The 21,785-nt window shown below is 41.5% G+C and overlaps 1 protein-coding gene across 1 annotated transcript in view; it reads right to left on the bottom strand.

Moving 5' to 3' along the window:
* Nucleotides 1–21,785, bottom strand: part of LOC132816696 (piwi-like protein 4) — a 156,518-nt gene that overhangs the window by 4,047 nt on the left and 130,686 nt on the right. Inside the window, exons 15-17 of the mRNA XM_060826577.1 lie at nucleotides 16,073–16,226; nucleotides 8,003–8,128; nucleotides 2,941–3,088 (exon numbers count right to left, since the gene is read on the bottom strand). Of these exons, the coding sequence (XP_060682560.1) occupies nucleotides 2,941–3,088; nucleotides 8,003–8,128; nucleotides 16,073–16,226 (428 nt within the window). The remainder of the gene's footprint in view (nucleotides 1–2,940; nucleotides 3,089–8,002; nucleotides 8,129–16,072; nucleotides 16,227–21,785) is intronic.

Genomic DNA, 21,785 nt, shown 5'->3' on the forward strand with positions numbered 1-21,785 from the left:
TCAGCAGCAAATGGCATCAGAATTCCTATTCCTGTTTTGATTGTGGAATGAATTCACTTTGTCTATGCTTTTGAGGAATTTCAATGAAATGAAACTAAGCCAATGCATGGTGATGGTATTGAGACTTACATGGTTGGCCTATTAAATGTTTCTGCATGACTGTCTACACAGTGACTTAGAGCTCAGCACATTGTTCAAGGAGATCCTGAGAGACAAAATTTACATGTATTTGGAAAGGCAAGGACTGATTAGAGATAGTTACTGACTTGGTGCATGAAAATCATGTCTCACTAACTGAATTTTTGAATAAGTGATGAAGTGGATTGATAAAAGCATGGTTGATGGACTTCAGTAATGCAGTTGACAAGGTTCCTCATGGTAAACTACTCAGCAAGATTAGATTATATAGAATACAGGAAAACTAGCCATTTGGATACAGAACTGGCTCAAAGATAGGAGACAGAGGATGGTAGTGGAGGGTTGCTTTTCAGACTGGAGGTTTGTGACTAGCAGTGTGCCATAAGGATTGGTGGTGGGTCTATTGTTTTTTGTTATTTATATAAATGGATGTGAACACAGGAGGTATGGTTAGTGAGTTTGCAAATGACATAAAAGCTAATGGTGTAGTGGACAGTGAAGAAGGTTACCTCAGAGCATGACAACAGACAACAGACAATAGGTGCAGGAGTGGGCCATTCTGCCCTTCGAGCCTGCACCACCATTCAATATGATCATGGCTGATCATCCTTAATAAGTATCCTGTTCCTGTCTTATCCACAATCCTTGATTCCACAATCCTTGAGAGCTCTATCCAACTCTTTCTTAAATGAATCCAAAGATTCATTCCACACAGGACTTTGATCAGATGGACCAGTGGGCCAAGGAGTGGCAGATGGAGTTCAATTCAGATAAATGAGAGATGCTGCATTTTGAGAAAGCAAATCATGACAGGACCTATACAATTAATACTAAGGTCCTGAGGAGTGTTACTGAACAAAGAGACCTTGGATTACAGGTTCATGGTTCCTTGAAAATAGTTGCAGGTAGATAGGGTAGTGAAGGTGGTGTTTGGTATGCCTTCCTTTTTTGGTCAGTGCATTGAGCATAGGAGTTGAGAGGTCATGCTGGGGCTGGAAAGGACATTGGTTATGACACCTTTGCATTCATTTCTGGTCTCCCTGCTATAGGAATGATGTTGTGAAACTTGAAAGAGTTAAGAAAAAAAATTACAAGAATAGTGCCAGGGTTGGAGGGTTTGATCCATTGAGAGGCTGCATAGGCTGAGGAGGCTATTTTCCGTGGAACATCGGAGGCTGAGGGATGACTTTATAGAAGTATATAAAATCATGAGAGACACAAATAGGGTGAAGAGCCAAGATCGTTTCCTCCACGATAGCAGAGTCCAAAACTAGAGGGCACAGGTTTGAGATGGGGGGAGAGGAGGGGACTTAAAAGGGACCTGAGGAACAATTTTTTCATGGTGGTGCATGAATGGAATGAGCAGCCAAAGGAAGTGGTGGAGGTTGGAACAATTATAACATTTAAAAGACATCTGGATGGGTACATGGATAGGAAGGGTTTAGAGGAATATGGGGCAAATGCTGTAAAATGGGACTAGATTAATTTAGGATATCTGGTTGGCATGGACGAGTTGGACTGAAGGGTGTGTTTCCATGCTGTGCAATTCTATGACTCTAAGTGAATTCTCAGGTGGGAACATTAGGCCCAGCAAATTAAAATGGACCAAAACTTGACATCTTAGTTAAAATGGGCGTGCTGAGTGCTTTACAACGCATACTTCGTCCACCCACACCCCACCCACTGCTCCCCTTATTATCTTGAAACTGATTCTACACTAAAAAGGTGTTAGCAGTAATAATCTATACAAACTGGTTGATATCAAACTTTATAACTCTGATTCTTGAAGCTGCTTTAATTTAATTTGATCTATCATGGAGCAAATTCAAATTTAGCTTCTAACACTTTATCAAGTTTTAAGGCTTTCTAAAACCCACCATCTCAAACTATATTAAGAGTTGCATTACTCACTCAAGTTATAATTAATCTTACAGATCTGTCAACAGTAAAAAAATGCTGTTCAGAGGGTCAAAAATTCAATACATAAAATGGCAATTTGCACGTATATATACAAAATATATGGGCTAAATTTTACCAAAAAATAGTTAAGTGTCAATTTTGTGATGTTCCATAAAGGAATTCTTCCAGTTTGCTATCTCACTTATTTCTTCGCTGCTCACTTCATTATATATGCATTATGCCTGTATGGTACTGTGCTCTCAGAGGCAGCAGTTGGAGTTGCCTCTGGTGGGGCATTCTGGGATTTCAAGCACCAGTGCCAGATTTAAAGTCCAGCTATCTACTAGGTCATTAATGGTCTGCCACGAATAGCCCTTCTTAGTCCTTAGAGTGGAAGCATATGAAAAGAGCAGTTTTTGATGGAACTTATATGGCACGAGTGAGTCTTCATTGCAAATAAAAGCTCACATTTGGGTATGTATTTCTAATTTACTTCATGTGTCTGATTGACAACATTGTAATTGTAGTCAAAAGGATTGAGCTTTCACAGTAACATTTCTTAGCACTTCCATAATACCCAGTGTAACATAATATCTTGTCACAGTTCAATGTGGAAGCAGTAAGTGTTGGAAAGCCTTCAAATAACTGAAAGTGTTAACTTCTATTAAACTGGAAGAGTGAAGGAAAAGGAAACAAAATATTACATCTGCTTTTGGAAATAGAAAAATTTTGATCAATATTATTGTCCAAACAGCAGTTATGTGTTGTCAAATCAATTCCTGGAAATTGAGAGTGCCAGATTTTATCATGGATAATAGTTACTACAAAATAATTGCAGAGTTGGAGAAAGAATGAAAACAGTTATAAATTAATAATCTATTCATTTTATCAAAGTCTACTCACTGGCCAGTTATAATAGAGGTGGCACATCTTGTAAGTTAGTCTCTGCACATGGTCTGGTTTCATGCTACTATTGTCATATACAACATTGTAGTATGTTGGAGAAACAGTGCCTTGGCATGCACATTGACTGATTAGGAAGAAGTCATACCTGTCAATATGATACAACAAATTTAGGTCACATTTAAGAACATTTAAGAGAAGAGTGAACTACAGTATTTGAGTCATTGTAGGTAATGTTTTAATTTATACAAGTCCTTTTTTGACCTCGAGCTTGCACTTATGGAGCAAAATGTCTATCTCCTTCTGACAAGATTGCACCTAATGTCCCAGAACTGTGGATTATGACTCCTTATAGTGGAAGACCCAAATTCCATGACTCAAGTCACACAGCTGGTTCTTGGAGGTTGCAATCCCTTGAAAATGTGACTTTAAAGGTTCAAGTGCATCGAATGTAGTCACAGAGTCATACAGCATGGAAACAAACCCTTTAGTCCAACCAGTCCAAGTCGAATGTTAAGCTAAACTAGTCTACTCGTGGCCCATATCCCTCCAAACCTTGCCTATTCATGTACTTATCCAACTGTCTTTAAACATTGTAACTGTGCCCATATTCACACTAGTGCCCCCAAATGTTGCCCCTAGTCTTGAAAACCTCCCCATCCCAGGAAAAAGACACCTACCATAAACATATTTTATACCCCTTATGATTTTATGAACCTTTATAAGGTCATCTCTTAACCTCCTATGCTCCAGTGAAAAAATCCCAGTCTACGCATTCTTTCTGTAGACTTCAAGACTTCCATACCCGGCAACATCATAGAACATAGAACATTACAGCACATTACAAACCCTTCAGCCCTTGATGTTGTGCCAACTTGTGAAACCAATCTGAAGCCCATCCAACCTAAATCATTCCATTTAAATCTATGTACTTATCCAATAACTATTTAAATGCCCTTAAATTGATGAGTCTACTACTGTTGCAGGCAGGGCATTCCACATCCCTACTATTCTGAGTAAAGAAACTACCTCTGACATCTATCCTATACTATCACCCCTCAATTTAAAGCTATGTCCCCTCATACGAGACATCACCATCCTAGGAAAAAGGCTATCACTATCCACCCTATCTAACCCTCTGATTACTTTGTATGTCTCAATTAAATAACCTCTCAACTTTCTTCTCGCTAATGAAAACAGCCTCAAGTCCCTCAGCCTTTCCTCATAAGACCTTCCCTCCATACCGAGCAACATTCTAGCAAATCTCCTGTGAACCATTTCCAAAGCTTCAACCTCTTTTCTAGAATGTGGTAACCAGAACTGCATGCAATACTTCAAGCACGGCCGCACCAGAGTTTTGTATAGCGATGACGTGACCTTATGGCCCCAAATCTCAATCCCCCTACCAATAAAAGCCAATACACCAGATGCCTTCTTAACAACCCTATGAATTTGGGTGGCAACGTTCAGGGATTTATGCACATGAACACCAAGTTCTCTCTGCTCATTTACACTACAGAACCTTATCATTAGACCAATACCTGGTATTCCTGCTGCTCCTTCCAAAATGAATCACCTCACACTTCTCCACATTAAACTCCATTTGCCACCTCTCCACCCAGCTCTGCATCTTATCTTCACCCCTCTGCAACATCCTTCAGCACTATCCACAACTCCACAGACCTTAGTGGCATCTGCAAATTTACTAACCCGTCTTTCTATGCTCTCCTCCAGGTCATTTATAAAAATGACAAATAGCAGTGGCCCCACACAGGTCCTTGCAATTCACAACTAGTAACTGAACTCCAGGATGAACATCTCCCATCTATCACCTCCCTCTGGCTTCTTTCAGCTAGCCAATTTCCGATTCAAACTGTGAAATCACCCTCAACCCCATGCCTCCTTATTTTGTGCAGTAGCCCACCATGGGTAACCTTATCAAACACCTTGCTGATATCCACATACACCACATCAACCACTTTACCCTCATCCACCTATTTGGTCACCTTCTCAAAGAACTCAATAAGGTTTGTAGTGCATGACCTACCCTTCACAAAACTGTGTTGACTATCCCTAATCAACGTATTCCTTTCTAAATGATTATAAATCCTATCTCTAATAACCTTTTCCAACACTTTACCTACAAATTAAGTAAGGCTCATTGGTGCCAGGGTTGTCTCTACTCCCCTTCTTGAAAAAAGGGACAACATTTGCTATCCTCCAGTCTTCTGGCACCACTCCTGTAGACAATGACAACATAAAGAACAAAGCCAAAGGCTCTGCAAACTCCTCTCTGGCTTCCCAGGGAATCCTCTGATAAATCCCATTCAGCCTGGGCGACTTGTCTATTTTCACACTTTCCAGAATTGCTAACAACTCCTCATTTTGAACCTTAATCCCATCTAGTCTAGTAGCCTGTATCTCAGTATTCTCCTCGACAACTTTGTCTTTTTCCAGTGTGATTACTGATTTAGTGGGCAGCATGGTGGCACAGTGGTTAGCACTGCAGCCTCACAGCGCCAGAGATCTGGGTTCAATTCCCGCCTCAGGCGACTGACTGTGTGGAGTTTGCATGTTCTCCCTGTGTCTGTGTGGGTTTCCTCCAAGTGCTCTAGTTTCCTCCCACAGTCCAAAGATGTGTGAGTCAGGTGAATTGGCCATGCTAAATTGCCCGTAGTGTTAGGTAAGAGGTAAATGTAGGGATATGGGTGGGTGGCGGGTTGATGTGGACTTGTTGGGCTGAAGGGCCTGTTTCCACACTGTAAGTAATCTAATCTTAAAATATTCATTTAGCGCTTCTCCTATCTCCTCTGACTTCACACACAATTTCCTACAACTTTCTTACTCTAGTCACTCTTTTATTTCTGACATACCTATAGAAAACTTTCCTTGATCCTAGCTGCTAATGACTTCTCATGTCCTCTCCTGGCTCTTCTTAGCTCTCTGTTTAGGTCCTTCCTGGCTAACTTGTAACTCTCAAATGCTTTAACTAGCCTTCACATCTCATCTTAACATAAGCTGCCTTCTTCCTCTTGACAAATTATTCAACTTATTTAGTAAACCACAGCTCCCTTAAACATCCTGAATATCTTCTGAACTCTCTCTAGCTTAATATTATCCATCCTTTAACAGGGCAACCAGACCTGGACAGTAGCCCACAAGTGGTTAGCACTGCTGCCTCACAGAGCCAGGGACCCAGATTCGATTACACCCTCAGGCTTTGTGGAATTTGCACATTCTCCCAGTGCCTGTGTAGGTTTCCACTGGGTCTTCCCAGAGCTCAAAGATGTGCCGCTTAAGTGGATTGACCATACTAAATTGGTCATAATTTTTTTTTAGATTGCTTACAGTGTGGAAACAGGCCATTCGGCCCAACAAGTCCACACCGACCCACCAAAGCACAACCCACCCAGACCCATTCCCCTACATTTACCCCATCACCTGTGACCATGCCACGAGCATGGTCAATTTATCTAACCTGCACATTTTTGGACTGTGAGAGGAAACCGGAGCACCCGGAGGAATCCCACGCAGACACGGGGAGAATGTGCAAACTCCACACAGCCAGTCACCTGAGGCGGGAATTGAACCCGGGTCTCTGGCACTGTGAGGCAACAGTGCTAACCACTGTTCCACTATGTCCAGGGAGAATGGGGTTAAAAGATGTATCAGCCATGATTGAATGGCGGAGCAGACTTGATGGACTGAATGCTCTAATTTCTGCTCCTATGTCTTATGGATATGCTGGTTAGGTGGATTAGCCATGAGAAATGCAACCAAAAGAGAAAATGCGAGAAATTCTCTGCAGGTCAGACAGCATCTGTAAGGAAAGAAAAGAGCTGACGTTTCGAGTCTAACTGACCCTTTGTCAAAGCTAAAAAAAAGGGAGAAATAGGGAGGTATTTATACTAGGCTGCGAGAAGGTGAGTCATGGCTCCAGAAGCAAAGATAACAATAAAGAGGTGATAATGACAGTGCATAGAGAGATTATAGGGAGATTAGGAGTTGTGAATGACCAAGGCTGAAGCCAGTGCTATGTGCCAAAATACGTGACAAATGCAAGTTTATGGGATCTGGGTAGGATGCTCTTTGGAGGCTTGTGTGAAGTTGATGGGCTGAATGGCCTGCTTCCACACTGTAATCTATGATCAAGAGGCCTCACCATGTACAACCTCAAAATGATTTCCCAATCCTATACTCAAAGATCTTAGCAATGAAGGCAAACACATAAAGCAACTTTTTAAATTACCCTGTCTGTATGAGATGCAAACTTCAAAGAAACATAATCTGAACTCCTAGGCCCCTGTTTTCTACAACATTACCCAAGGCCTTACCATTTATTGTACAAGTCCTGCTTCTGCTTTTGTACCAAAATGCAATGTCTCACATTTATCTAAATTGAACTCCATCCGCCATTTCTCAGCCCATTAACACATTTGATCAAGATACCTTTGTAATCTTAGAAAACTTTCTTCACTCTCCACTATGCCACCAGTGTTGCTGTCATTCACAATGTACTAACCATGTCTTTTATATTCTCTTTAAATCATTTAAATAAATAATAAAAAAAAGGACCCAGAATGAATCCTTATGGAACACTGCTAAAGACAGGCCTCTGGTCTGAAAAACAACATTCTCTCATCACACTGTCCTGCTGTTAAGACAATTATGTATTCAATTGGCAAGCTCACCCTGAATCTCATGTGACCTGACTTTAATAGTTAGTCCACCATATGGGACTCTACTAAAATCCAAATAAATAATTTTGCAAGGCGATGGAAGGAACATGGCATCTCAAATGGATACCAGAGTCTTTTTCTGGAAGCCAGGTACATTATGTCTGTTAAGCACAAGCATAATGTGGTGCCCACAGATCAGTTGGTGTCTCGCTAACACAGGTAAATCAGATACACCCACCAACTCCAACAGACATACATATACACTCTCATTCCCTTTTATGCCAAGTGGACTGTCTTGACATTTGCAATCCTGTGTAACTGGATGTTCAGTGATAGCTGTTTAATGTGAAAATGTTATTCATTCATATGTAATTTTAACAAACCATTCAGGACGGGTAGCCTCGTTGTCAATCACAGTGCCAACCGGTGGATTCTGAAGCATTCCATTCACATCAGCAAAAAATCTGCAGGTGCTTTTCTTCTGAACTACAATGATTGTTACTTTGGGTCTAAAAGAAACAAAGAATCTCATAGGCATGTGTTTAGAACTGAAGTATTATAGTAAAATGATTGTCGATTTTTGCTCATCAAAGCCCTTCTCAAAGGTACCTAATTTTAGATCGCAATTACAAAATCCTCTTACCGCAGCATTGGAATTTATACATAGAACTGAATTGCAACTTGTCTCAATTATAGTAAGAATTTCAGCATTGGATCAGTAATTTGCAATTCCAGAAGATTTTTGCAAAATGTAAATTACGGATAAATGAATGAACACTCCAGCAGGAAGTGTTTCAAACTGATTTTACTTAAACTGGAAATCAGCAAACCTCAGGTATACTTCGAACAATCTGTTCTATCAAGAATGTGAAAAGATTTTTCAAACTAGAGATTTTGAAAAGTAACAGTAGCAGAGGCAGCGGTGGTGACTTTCTGTCAAAGCAAGTGAGTATGGAAATGTTTAATCTGGACTCTCAGATCAATTGGTTCTCCTATAAGTTAAAAGCAATAGCTTTCTCTGGAGGAAGGAAAGGGTTGAAATCCTTAGAAAGTCACTCAGAAAGTAGGCTTAACAATTAAACTTCAAAGCTAGTAACATTCAGATCTCTCCAAGTGATACGCTTAAATTGATATTGTATAAAAGATTGGGAACTCAAAGAGAGAGTAAGACTAAGAAAAATGGGGTCAAACATGTACTTGATAAATTTAGGTCTAATGCTAAGCTTTTCTTTTTCACTTTTCATTTGTTAATGAGACATCAGGTTTTAGATAAGTTCAGCTCAAGGGCTTGATCACAAAACCCAAGGTTGACATTCCTGCATGGAATTGAGAGAGGGCTACAGTATCCATAAAGCAACACCTTAGAGGACTGATGAATTGAACTGCATTTATTTCAATGCAAGAGGTTTAACAGGTAAGGCAGATGAACTCAGAGCATGTTTGGAAACATGGGATTGGGATAGTGATTACAGACTCGTGGCTCAGAGATGGACAGGGCTGGCAGCTTAATATTCCAGGGCATATATGGTATGGGAAGGATAGAAAGTGGGGAAAGACAGGAGGGGGAGTAGTGCTTTTGATTATGGATAACATTACAGCTGTATTTAGGGAGGATATTCCTTGGAATACATCCAGGAAGATTACTTGGGTAGAACTGAGAAGTACCTACCGCATTATCAGCTACCTTCCCCCAACCCCAGCCCCTTCCCATTTATCTCTCAGCCCCCCAGCCCACAAGCCTCATACTGATGAAGGGCTATAGTCGAAATGTTGATTCTCCTGCTCCTCAGATGCTACCTGACCTGCTGTGCTTTTCCAGCACCATACTCTCGACTAGAACTGAGAAATAAGAAAGGGACGATAACCTTATTGAGATTGTACTATAGACTTCTCAATAGTCAGCAGGAAGTTGAGAAACAAATGAGATCTCAGTTATCTGTAAGAATAATGGGCTGGTTATGGTAGAGGATTTTAGCTTTCCAAATATAGCCTGGGACTGCCATAGTGTTAAGAATTTAGATGGAGAGTAATTTGTTAAGTGTATATAAGAGAAGTTTCTGATTCAGTATGTGGACATACCTAGAGAAAGTATAAAATCTCTTTGGAAATAAGATAGGTCAAGTGACTGAGTTGTCAGTGGGGGAGCACGTTGGGGCCATGGACCTGATTTATTAGTTTTTAAATACTGATGGATCTAAAAGTTAAAGTTCTAAATTGGGGGAAGGCCAATTTTGACGGTTTTAAACAAGAACTTTCAAAAATTGACTGGGAGCCAATATTCACAGGTGAAGGGATGGCTGGAAAAAGGGAAGCCTTTAAAAATGAGATAGAGTCCAGACGTAGAATGTTCCGGTTAGGGCAAAGGGCAAGGCAAGTAGGTATAGAGAATGCTGGATGACCAGAGAAATTGAGATTTTGGTCAAGAAAAAAAGGAAGCAAATGTCAGGTGTAGACAGCAGAGATCCAGTGAATTCCTAGAATAGTATAAAGGCAGTAGGAATATACTTATGAGGGAAATCAGGAAGACAAAAAAAGGGGACATGAGATAGCTTAGGCAAATAGGGGTAAGGAGAATCCAAAGGATTTTACAAATACATTAAGGATGAAATGGTAACTAGGGAGAGAATAGGACTCTTCAACGATCAGCAAGGCAGGCTATGTGTGGAACCACAGGAGAATCCCCAAGACTTGATCAGGTGTACACTAGAACCCTGTGGGAAGCTAGGAAAGTGATTTCTGGCCCCTTGCATCATCGATAGTCACAGGAGAGGTGCTGGAAGACAGGAGGTTGGCTAATATGGTACCACTATTTAAGAAAGGTGGTGTGGAAAATCCAGGGAACTTTTAGACCAATTTAGAGAAGAGTTATAGCTCAGGTTGTGGATCAGGTTGTAAATTTACTCGCTGAGCTGGTACATTTGTTCTCAGATATTGTCACCATGCTAGGTAACAGTGAGCCTCCGATGAAACGATGGTGTTCTGTCCTGATTGCAATTTATGTGTCTTGGTCTGTTGTGGTGGGTGATGTCACTTCTGGTTGTTTTTTCTGAGAGATTAGTAAATGGGGTCAATTTTGGTGGCTAGTTGGTGCTCATGTAAAAGACATGATCAACTCTCACTGGTAGCCATACACATCGATGAAGAGGGGAAACCAGTTCGACTGGGATAATATATCCATTCTGGAACAGGCTAAACAGAGACATGCACGGGGATTCTTACAGGCCTGACATTCAAACCAGAACTCTATTAACAAACATACAGATTTGGACCCCATTTATCAACCTCTTAGAAACAGATCCGGAAGTGATATCACCCATCACAACAGATGAAGACACATAAATAGCAAGTGAAACAGAACACCAACACTTCATCAGAGGCTCACTGATGACATTACCTAGCTTGGGGACAAAACGTCTGAGAACAAATCTACCAGCTCAGGGAGCACACTTCCAACCAGAACTAGAGACCAGTGGGCCTGACACCAATGGTGGGTGAGCTGTTGGAGGGATTCCTGAGGGACAGGATTTACATGTATTTGGAAAGGCAAGGACTGAGTAAGGATAGCCAACATGGATTTGTGTGTGGGAAATCATGTCTCATGAACTTGATTGAGCTTTTTTGAAGTAATGAAGAACATTGATGAAGGCAGAGCAGCGAATGTGATCTATAAGTGTTTGATATGGTTCCTCATGGTAGACTGGTTAGCAAGGTTAGATCTTGAATTGAATTGAATTTATTGTCACATGTAAAAGAAAACTTTGTCTTGCAAGCAATACAGGCAGATCACATAGTTAATTAGCATAGATAAGTAAATAATAGGTAAACAGCGGCAAGAACCAAAACACAGGTACAGGTGAATGCTAAGAGTTTGTGAGTCCATTCAGTATTCTAACAACAGTAGGGTAGAAACTGTTTCAAAACTGACTGGTGCGTGTGTTCAGGCTTCTGAACCTTCTCCCCAATGGTAAAGGTTGTAGAAAACCATTGCCAGGGTGGGATGGATCTTTGAGAATGCTGGCAGCCTTTCCTAGACAGCGGGCCTGGTAGATGGATTCTATAGATGGGAGGTTGGCCTTTGTGATTGTTGGGCCGGGTTCACCATTCTCTGTAACTGACTCCGATCTTGAATGGTACAGTTGCCATACCAGGTAGTGATACATCCAGACAGAATGTTCTCGATAGCGTACCTGTAAAAATTGGCAAGGGTATTTGTCGTCATGCCAAATTTTCTCAACTGCCTGAGGAAAAAGAGATGTTGTTGGGCCTTTGTAACCAGTGTGTCCACGTGAAGAGTCCAAGAAAGCTTGTTGTTGATGACCACTCCCAGGAGCTTGACACTTTCCACCTGTTCCACCTCTGTGCTGTTAATGTGTAGGAAGGCATGAGTAACATCCCGCCGAAAGTCAGTAATGAGTTCATTGGTTTTACCGGCATTGAGAGCTAGGTTGTTCTCAGTGCGCCATTTTTCCAGGTCTTCTACCTCCTGTCTGTAGTCTGTTTCATCGCCATCTGAGATTCGACCAATTATGGTAGTGTCACCAGCAAACTTGTTAATGGCATTAGTCTGGTATTTGGTGACACAGTCATGGGTATACAGTGAATACAGTGAATACAGTGTAGGGGCTGAGTACACAGCCCTGGGAGGGATCCAGCGTTGAGTGATAGTGAGTCTTCACTCACTGTGGCCTGTTGGTCAGGAAACTGAGGATCCAGTTACAGAGAGTGGGGCTTAGACCAAGATCACTAAGTTTAGTAATCAGTCTCGAGGGGATAATAGTATTGAAGGCTGAACTGTAGTGAATGAGTAGAGTTCTTACATAGCTGCTCTTGGTGTCAAAATGTTCTAGGGAGGAGTGAAGGGCAAGTGATATAGCATTGGACATGGATCTGTTGGTCCGATAGGCAAATTGGAGTGGTCAAGAGTAGTGGGGAGGCTGAAGTTGATTAATGCCATGACCATGCTGTCAAAGCACTTCATGACCACCACAGTTAGGGCCACTGGGCGGTAGTCATTGAGACTATGTGCATGAGCCTTGTTAGGCACAGCAATGATGTTGGCCCTCTTGAAACAGACAGAGACACTGGCCTGCTGCAGGGAGATGTTGAAGATGTCAGAGAAGGCCTCTACCAGTTAATCTGCGCATGCCTGGTACTCCGTCTGGTCCAATCGCTTTCCTTGGATCACATGAAGGAAAACTGATCTGACCTCTGATGTGACTGTTGGGAAAGGTGTGTCAGGAAGTGTCAGCATAGTTGTTACCTCTGCCGAAATTTTGCTCAAAGTGAGCATAGAAAGCGTTGAGATTATCTGGGAGGGATGTGTCATCGTCTGCTATCTTGCAATGTCCCTTTTTAAGAAGACCATAAGGCCTAGGAATGAAAGTAAGGCCATTCGGCCCATCGAGTCCACTCTGCCATTCAATCATGGCTGATGGGCATTTCAAGCCATTTACCTGTAGCCCTTAACTCCTTGCGAAATTAAGAAGTTATCAATCTCAGCTTTGAAGGCATTTAATGTCACGGCCCCGACTGCACTCTGTGGCAATGAATTTCACAGGCCCACTGCTCTGACTGAAGGAATGTCTCCTCATTTCCGGTTAAACTACCCCCTCTAATTCTAAGGCTGCGCCCACGGGTCCTAGTATCCCCACCTAACAGGAACAAATTCCCAGCCTCCACCCTTTCTAATCCATGCATTATCTTGTAAGTTTCTATTAGATCTCCCCTCAACCTTCTAAACTCCTCAGCTGTTTTTTGTATATTAGGCCTACCATTCCAGGGATCATTCATGCGAAACTCCACTGGACACCCTCCAGTGCCAGTATGTCCTTCTTGAGGTGTGGGGCCCAAAACTGTATATAATATTCTGAATGGGCCTAACTAAAGCTTTATCAAGTCTCAATTGTGCATCGTTGCTGTTACATTCCAACCCTCTTGAGATAAATGACAACATTACATTCACTTTCTCAATCACGGACTCAATCTGCAAGTCAACCTTTCGAGAATCTTGGACTAGTACACCCAGATCCCTTTGTACTTTGGCTTTATGAATTTTCTCACCATTTAGAAAATAGCCCATGCCTGTATTCATTTTCCCAAAGTGCAAAACCTCAAATTTTCTCAGATGAAATTTCATCAGCCATTTCTTGGACCACTCTCCTAAACTGTCTAAATCTTTCTGCAGCCTCCCCGCCTCCTCAGTGCTACCTTCCTGTCCACCTAACTTCGTATCATTGGTGAACTTCGATAGAATGCCTCCAGTCACTTTCATCCAGAAAGTGAACAACTGTGGCCCCAACACTGAACCCTGCGGGACACCATTTGTCACTAGCTGCCATCCCAATTCTTTACCTTCTGTCAGACAGCCAAGCCTCAATCCATGCCAGTAGCTTATCTCAAACGCCATGGGCCCTCACCTTACTCAGCAGCCTCCTATAAGGCACCTTATCAAAGGCCTTTTGGAAGTCTAGGTAGATAACATTTAGCCTATGAATGACACCAGTGATGTCATTCAATCCTCGCCATAGTTTGGATCAGTATTGGTCCTTGGCTATCTTAATGGCTCATTGAAGGTCACACTTGGATTCCTTATATTTGTGTAGGTCTCCTGATCTGAAGGCCTCATATCTAGTGTTTAGCAGGTTCTGTATGTCCTGATTCATCCAGGGTTTCCTGTTGGGGAACATCCGGATTGACTTTCTCGTTATGCAGTCCTTCACACCCTTGCCGATAAAGTCTGTGACGGTGGTGGCATACCCATCCAAGGTACCGGCGGACTGTTTGAACATGGCCCAATCAGCTGATTCCAGACAGCACCAGAGTTGATCCTCTGCCTTCTCCGACTAGCACTGGACCTGTATCCGCAAGGGGGTCTCCTGCTTGAGCTTTTGCCTGTAAGCCGGGAGAAGAAACACGGCATTGTGGTCGGAGTTCCCGAAATGAGGGCGGGGGATGGATCAGTAGACACCTTTCACAGTGTTGTAACAGTGGTCTAAAATGTTTAGGAGCCTGGTGCGGCAGGGAATATTCTGGTGGTACTTGAGAAACACCTTCTATAGATCACATGGAATACAGGGAGAACTAACCATTTGGACACAGCACAGCTCGAAAGTAGAAGACAGAGGGTGGTGGATGGCTGCTTTTCAGACTGGAGGCCTGCAACCAGTGCTGTGCTATAAGGATCAGTGATTGGTCCACTGCTTTTTGTCATTTATATAAGTGATTTGGATATGAATGTAGGAGGTATGTTAGTAAGCTTGGAGGTGTTCTGGATAGTGAAGAAAGTTACTTCAGAGTACAACAGGATCTTGATCAAATAGGGTGATGGGCTGAGGAGTGGCAGAAAAAGTTTAATATTTTTAATTGTGAGGTACCGCATTTTGGAAAGGTAAATGAGGCCAGGACTTGTACACTTAGTGGTAAGATCCTGGGAGTGTTGCTGAATGAAGAGACCTTGGAGTGCAGGTTCATAGTTCCTTGAAAGTATAGTCATAGGTAGATAGGACAGTGAAAAAGGCATTTAGTGTGCTAGCCTTCGTTGGTCAGACGACCAAGTCTCGGAGTTGTGAGGTCACGTTGCAGCTGTAAAGGACATTGGTTAGGCCACTTTTAGAATACTGCATTCAGTTCTCTTATGTTATAGGAAGGATGTTGTGAAACTTGAAAGAGATCATAAAAGATTTACAAGGATGCTGCCAGGATTGGAGGATCAAATAATTCAATATATAAAATGGCAATTTGCATGCACATATAAAATGTATGGGCTAAATTTTACCAAAAATTAGCTAAGTGTCAATTTTGGGATGTTTCACAAACCGAATCTTTCAGTGTGTTATCTCATGTATTTCTTCACTGCTCATCTCATTATGGGCCGAATGCTGGCAAATGAGACTAGATTTATTTGCATGTCTTGTCAACACGGATATGTTGGATCAAGGGGTCTGCTTCCGTGCTGTACAGTTCTATGATTGTATCACGTTAGTCATGAATGATATTAAGTGGCTGATGTTTTGCTAGCATAAGTAAAACATTTACAAAAATCTATATGGAATCTTAGTTGGAAGTTCCATCTTTCAGATGAGAAATTAAACTAGTTTTCCACCTGTTCGTTCAGGTGGATACAAAAGATCCCATGGCATTTATTTTGAGAAACAGTGAAGAATATTCTATAATGTGGACTATGTTTCCCTCAATTACCATGACAATAAATTACTATTTGTGTGAATTATCCTACATCACAGCTAATTGCAATTGCAATTATAAATCCATATAGCTCACATATATTTTATTCTTTAAAACACAGGAAATGAATAGATAACAATAATGCATATTTCCTTTATGATACTGCACATACATCTTAGCATTTTTGTATTTATATAAGTGGTCATTATAATTTCTAGAGCTCACTGCTTACACGTGTAGCATTTCTGACAAAAAATATGATTGCACCTTACCTATAGTCTGAGTCAATCATCTTGAAGCTGTCCAATATTTGGGGCACTTCATAGTCAACTAATGTCATTAGTTGCCCATCCCCGACACCATCACGATAAACAACAATACGGCTAGGCAGTACATGATTCACTTCAAGCCATTTACTTAAAGCACCTATAAAGTAACATATTAATCATCAAAAGACATAATCAAGTTCAGACTCTTACTAACACAAGTAAAACATTTAAATAAAGCTAGAGTTATACAGTATGGAAATAGACCCATTGGTCCAACTCTTTCATCCCATCCCATTTCCCTGCATTTGGCCCTTATGCCTCTAAACCTTTCCTATCCATGTAGCTGTCCAAATATCATTTACCACTTCTTCTGGCTGTTCATTCCACATATGTGTGAAAAAGTTGCCCCTTTTAATCCTACTCCTCTCATCTTAAAATTATGCCATCAAGTTTTGAACTCCCCAACCCTAGGGAAGACCTTTGCTATCTACCCGAGCCATAAGTTCTTTTTTTTTGAAGAATGGGAAACTTATGGTACTTGCTATGGGAATCCTGTGTTAACACCAAGTATTCTCAGGGGAGATGCACTAAAAGGTTAGCATAGGTCATGGCTTAATATATACTGCAGCCTCAATGTTCATGATCAGAGATCACAAATTATGTCTCTTTATTAACATTCATATTTTGATCCGTGTGTGGTTAAAAAAGAAAGAAAAAGACCGAAGGAAACTGAACTTGATTTGCACAATATGAATTTCCAGTGTGGACCCAGAAGTGGGCACTGCTGCCATACAATCAGAATGCAGTCATGATCATTTGATTGGCAGTCAATTAATGAGTTGAAGATGTGAGGCCCAGCCAATGTTGACATGCAATGGACAATAAGAGTACCGATCTTGGCAGCATCTGGCTGCATTGAGTCCACGATCCCAGAGAGTCAATGTTTCAGGCAGGGCCCCTCATCAGGGCTGGGGAGGGGAAGTATGCTGAGAAATAAATGAGAAGTGATGTGGGGCTAGGGGAAAGGTAGGAAGGATGGCGATAAATGGATGCAGGTAGGAGGTGATTATCATAGGTTGGTGAGAAGGGTAGAGCAAATAGGTATGAAGGAAGATGAACAGCTAGGTTAGATCATGAGAGCAGTGCCCAGGCAGAGGGTTGGATCTGGGATGGGATGGGAGTGGGGAGATTTGGGAACTGGTGAATTTAATCTGAGGCTGTGCGGTTGAAGGCTCACAAGGTGGAACAGAATGTGTTCTTCCTCCAGTTTGCAGGTGGTCTTGTTTAAGCAGTGGAGGAGGCCAGAGTGGACACTGAGGGAGTGGGGTGGAGAGTTGAAAAGGATGGCCACTAGAAGCAAGTGTTGGGTGGGGTGTATGGACCAGAGATGTTCCGTGAACTATTCTGCACGCTTATGCTCGGTCTGTCCGATATAGAGGAGACCACATTGAGAACAATGGATACAGCAAATGAGGTTCGAGGATAACGCAAGTAAATCTCTGCTGGATTTGGAATGATCCTTTTGTGGCCTTGAATGGAGGTGAGAGACGGGAAGGTACGGACACAGGCTTTACACATCCCATGGCAGCAGGGAAGGTGCCAGGTGTGGAGAGGGGTTGGTGTGGAGCTTGGACCACCTGAGGAAGTCGTGGAGGGAACAGTCTCTACTGAACGCAGATAGGGGTGGGGAGGGAAATATATTTTTGTTGCTGGGGTCTGATTGTAGGTGGCAGAAATGGCAGAGGATGATGCGCTGTATTTGGAGATTAGTGGAGTCGAATGTGAGGACAAGGGGATTCTATCCTTGTTGTGTTTTGGATGTCCTGGAATGGAATCGCTCAACCTGAGAGGAATTGGGAGTAAGGGATTGCATTTTTTCCACACAAGGATTCCCTTGTATTCATCTGTGTTAGATATGCTTGATTATTTTATGATCACTTACACTGCCATCTTAGCTTTTCCATTTGATAGAAATTACAGTGGAGCTAAATGATGTTGAATTTCCCAATGCTTTGAGTGACTGAATTTTTCTTTGATTGTGGGCCATGGTAACTCATCACAATCTAAAAATGTAATGACTTAAGTATATATTCATGCATTCTACAATGTCACTGGAAGTCACTGATGTCAACTAATCTAACTGCCAGTAGTCATACTAGTAATTGATTGTAATAATTAGCTTCTGCAAGAGAACAGAGATCTTCACAAAACTTCATCCTGTGGTCTGTCTGAAGTGGCATGTTTCAAAAATGGCTCTTTAGTTTGCTTAGCTTGCTATCTGGTACAAGCACTGCATTGGCTTATTTGTCCTGGTTGGTTGTACACTTCTCTTACCTTCTTCACAGTAGTTTCAGTACTGTACCTTGGTGACTTGCATGAGTGTGCTTCGACATTTCTTTTCACATCTTGTGAGATAATAATGCTACTTTTTTTTAAAAAAGAAAGACACCATCTTAGGTTGTCACTTCATCTCTGCCCAATACTTGCTTCTGATAATGGGGGTATCCTTGCTGCTTTCATGCTATCTTTTCATCACTATTTCCTGCAGACATGGAGAGTTGTAGTTGGGCTGTTTGTGTGAACTGGGCAAAATGTTTCTCTATTTCTGATGAAGGGCTTTTGAACGAAATGTCAATTTTCTGTCTCCTTGGATGCTGCCTGACCTGCTGTGCTTTTCCAGCACCACTCTGATCTGAACAAAAGATTTTTCTCTGTCAGATTTAATGTCTTTGCTGGGTTGATGACATCCATAACACACAAAGCTGTTGCTTTAATTGAATCTGGAAGATTTCACTCTGCTTTAGCATCCTCAACCAACTTCAAAGGAATTGTCATTCTCAACAGAATGTCAACAACGTAGATATATTTCCCTTGTTTGTCTGTCATGGGCAGATGGAATGTCTTCAAATGAAGTAACTTTTTTAGTAATATGAAGTTATATAGAAACAGTTTGAGGAAGGTGGTTTGAACTGGCTTGTGATTTGATTCTACACCAATTTGACACTTCCAAACATGGTTTGATTAAAATAGTCATAAGCAAAGGCCACATCCTGGCATTTTGCACCGTTTGAGTGTATAGGACACTGAATTTGAGTTAAAATATAGAATTCAGATGCAGCTGTTTTCCCTTGCTGTGTTAGGGTTGTTCCAAGTCCTAAATGGTGCAATGATACCCACAAGATGACTTCACCATTAACATAACACTCACCCAGAAGAGTTGAAATTATGAGTTGTTTGAATCTTCTGAGATTTAGTTCTTGTCCTGTGTTTCAGTACCACTGAACTTCCTTAATAGTGAGATTGTGTAGAGGTTCCAACTCTGACTAGGAATTAAGCAAGAACTTTGCTAAACAAATCCAACAAATCACTGCTTTTACATCTGTTTTATTGGTTTAGATTAGATTAGATTCCCTACAGTGTGGAAGCAGGCCCTTTGGCCCAACATGTCCATACTGACCCTCCAAAGAGTAACCCACCCAGACCCATTTCACTCTGACTAATGCACCTAACACTATGGGCAATCTAGCATGGCCAATTCACCTGACCTGCACATCTTTGGACTGTGGCTGTTGATCACTGCATGTCAGGATCTGGTTAAATTATTTTCACTGTCTGTACATGATCTGCGTAGCTGTTTTCAGACATCTTAATTGCAGCATTTTTGTTCAGCTTTAGGATCACCTGATGAGCAGTCACACAAGATTCTGATCATAGTATGTGATGGCACCCTTCATCTCCCCAACCATACCAGAGCAGATCATTCTGAATTGCTTCCACTCGGGGAAGATCACTATCTTGTGCTGTTCATGTGGATACTTTTCTGGAGTAGGAAGTGGAAATGCCAAATGGCTTGTGCAAGTGTCTGTATCTCTTGAATGGCATTCAGAATGTAATTTGGAAACTGAAACTTTCATTCAGCTTCATTTGCCATGAAACACAAAAACAGATGCAAAAACTTCTTAAGGTGTGAAGAAAGGAAAAAAATAATGCCAAAGTCAAACACGAAACCATTGCAGGAGAATTAATATTTGGAAACAGAGAAATGCAGAGAAGCTATAAATTAGTATTTTGTGCCTACCTTCACAAAGGAAGACACAAGAGCTCTCCCTGAAATGATTAAGATCAAAGGATCCAGTGAGAGTGTGGAACTAACATAAATTAGGATTATTAGAAAAAATAGCACAGTAGAAATTAATGGGACAGAAGGTTGACAAATCCCTGGGACCTGAGGACCTTAAGTGTTGAAAGAGCTAGTTACTGAGATAGTGTATCGGTGATTATCTTTGAAAATTTTCTTAATTTTGCAAGGCTGCATGCAGACTGGAAAATTGCAATTGTAGCTCTGTTATTTAAGAAAGGATGAAGAAAGAGAACAGGGAACTACTGACCAAGAGTCATAGAGATGTACAGCATGGAAACAGACCTTTCGGTCCAACCCGTCCAAGCCGACCAGCTATCCCAACCCAATCTAGTCCCACCTGCCAGCACCCAGCCCATGTCCCTCCAAACCCTTCCTATTTATATACCCATCCAAATCCAGACCGCAGCGCCGTAATCCTTTGTCATTTGACCAACGAGGGTCTGTCAAAGTATGCCTTCTCGGCTGCTTTCAACCATGCTTCGAGGAGACATTGTTGTTCACCCTTCTGCCACTTCCTACTGGCAGAGTAGGAAATAATTAACCCTCTGGTATAGGCATTGGCAGTTTCCCAAAGGACGGATGGACTACCAACTGAGCCTGAGTTAAACATCTAGGAATGCCTGAAATTCTCTCCAGAAATACTCCACAAGCTAATCCTTGAGGATAAAGGGTTCCATTCGCCAGTGCCTCGAACCCAGTATTACGTCCTTAATCTTAACCAATTGGTACACTGGAGCATGGTCGGAGATGGTAATATTACGAATCGTACAAGATGCCACCAAGTCCAGGGTTGCCACAGGGGTCAGAAAAAAAATTAATCCTGGTGTGACATCTGTGTGGATTGGAAAAAAAAATGTAAAATTTCTGCCTGTAGGGTGGAGACACTTCCAGACATCCACCAACCCTAACTCCACACACAGATCCACTAATTGTTTAGTTTGTACAGAGGGTATCGAGGGACCTGTCTACTGTGGGATCCATGAGACAATTAAAATCTCCTCTCTAATGATGTGAGGGGACTCAAGACTTATCAGTTCAGAAAACACATCTACCAAAAATTTAAGGGGATGAGCTGGAGGACAATAAACATTTAAAATATCATATTCATCCCCATTTATCAGAGTTTTAAGATTAAAAACCTCCCGTGTGTATCTTTAACACACTCTAGTAACTTAAATGGGAGATTCTTCCTTACCAATATAGCTACTCCCCTACTTCTGGTATTAAATAATGAAAAATAAACTTGGTCAAAGCCATTCTGTTGTAATTTCAAATGCTCCTTGTCATCCAAGTGCATCTGTAACAAAGAAATATCCACCTTCTCCCTTCTAATACTCAAGAGTACTGTCTTCCTCTTAATTGATGAGTGACTTTCCTTGATATTCAAGGTACATCATTTAATCAAGTTATTAGCGATAACCTTCTGCAGTAACATTTAAATTCCACAGAGGAGGAACTGGAGCCTCAAATTGCTGAGCCTGAGTGTTACATGATCCACTGAACATCAAAACTGCATAAACCAAGACCAATAATGTTAAGAAACCTACAAAACTATTAAAAATTAAGAACAAAAAC

This window comes from Hemiscyllium ocellatum, chromosome 6 (genome assembly GCF_020745735.1).
Source record: "Hemiscyllium ocellatum isolate sHemOce1 chromosome 6, sHemOce1.pat.X.cur, whole genome shotgun sequence".
NCBI lineage: Eukaryota > Metazoa > Chordata > Chondrichthyes > Orectolobiformes > Hemiscylliidae > Hemiscyllium > Hemiscyllium ocellatum.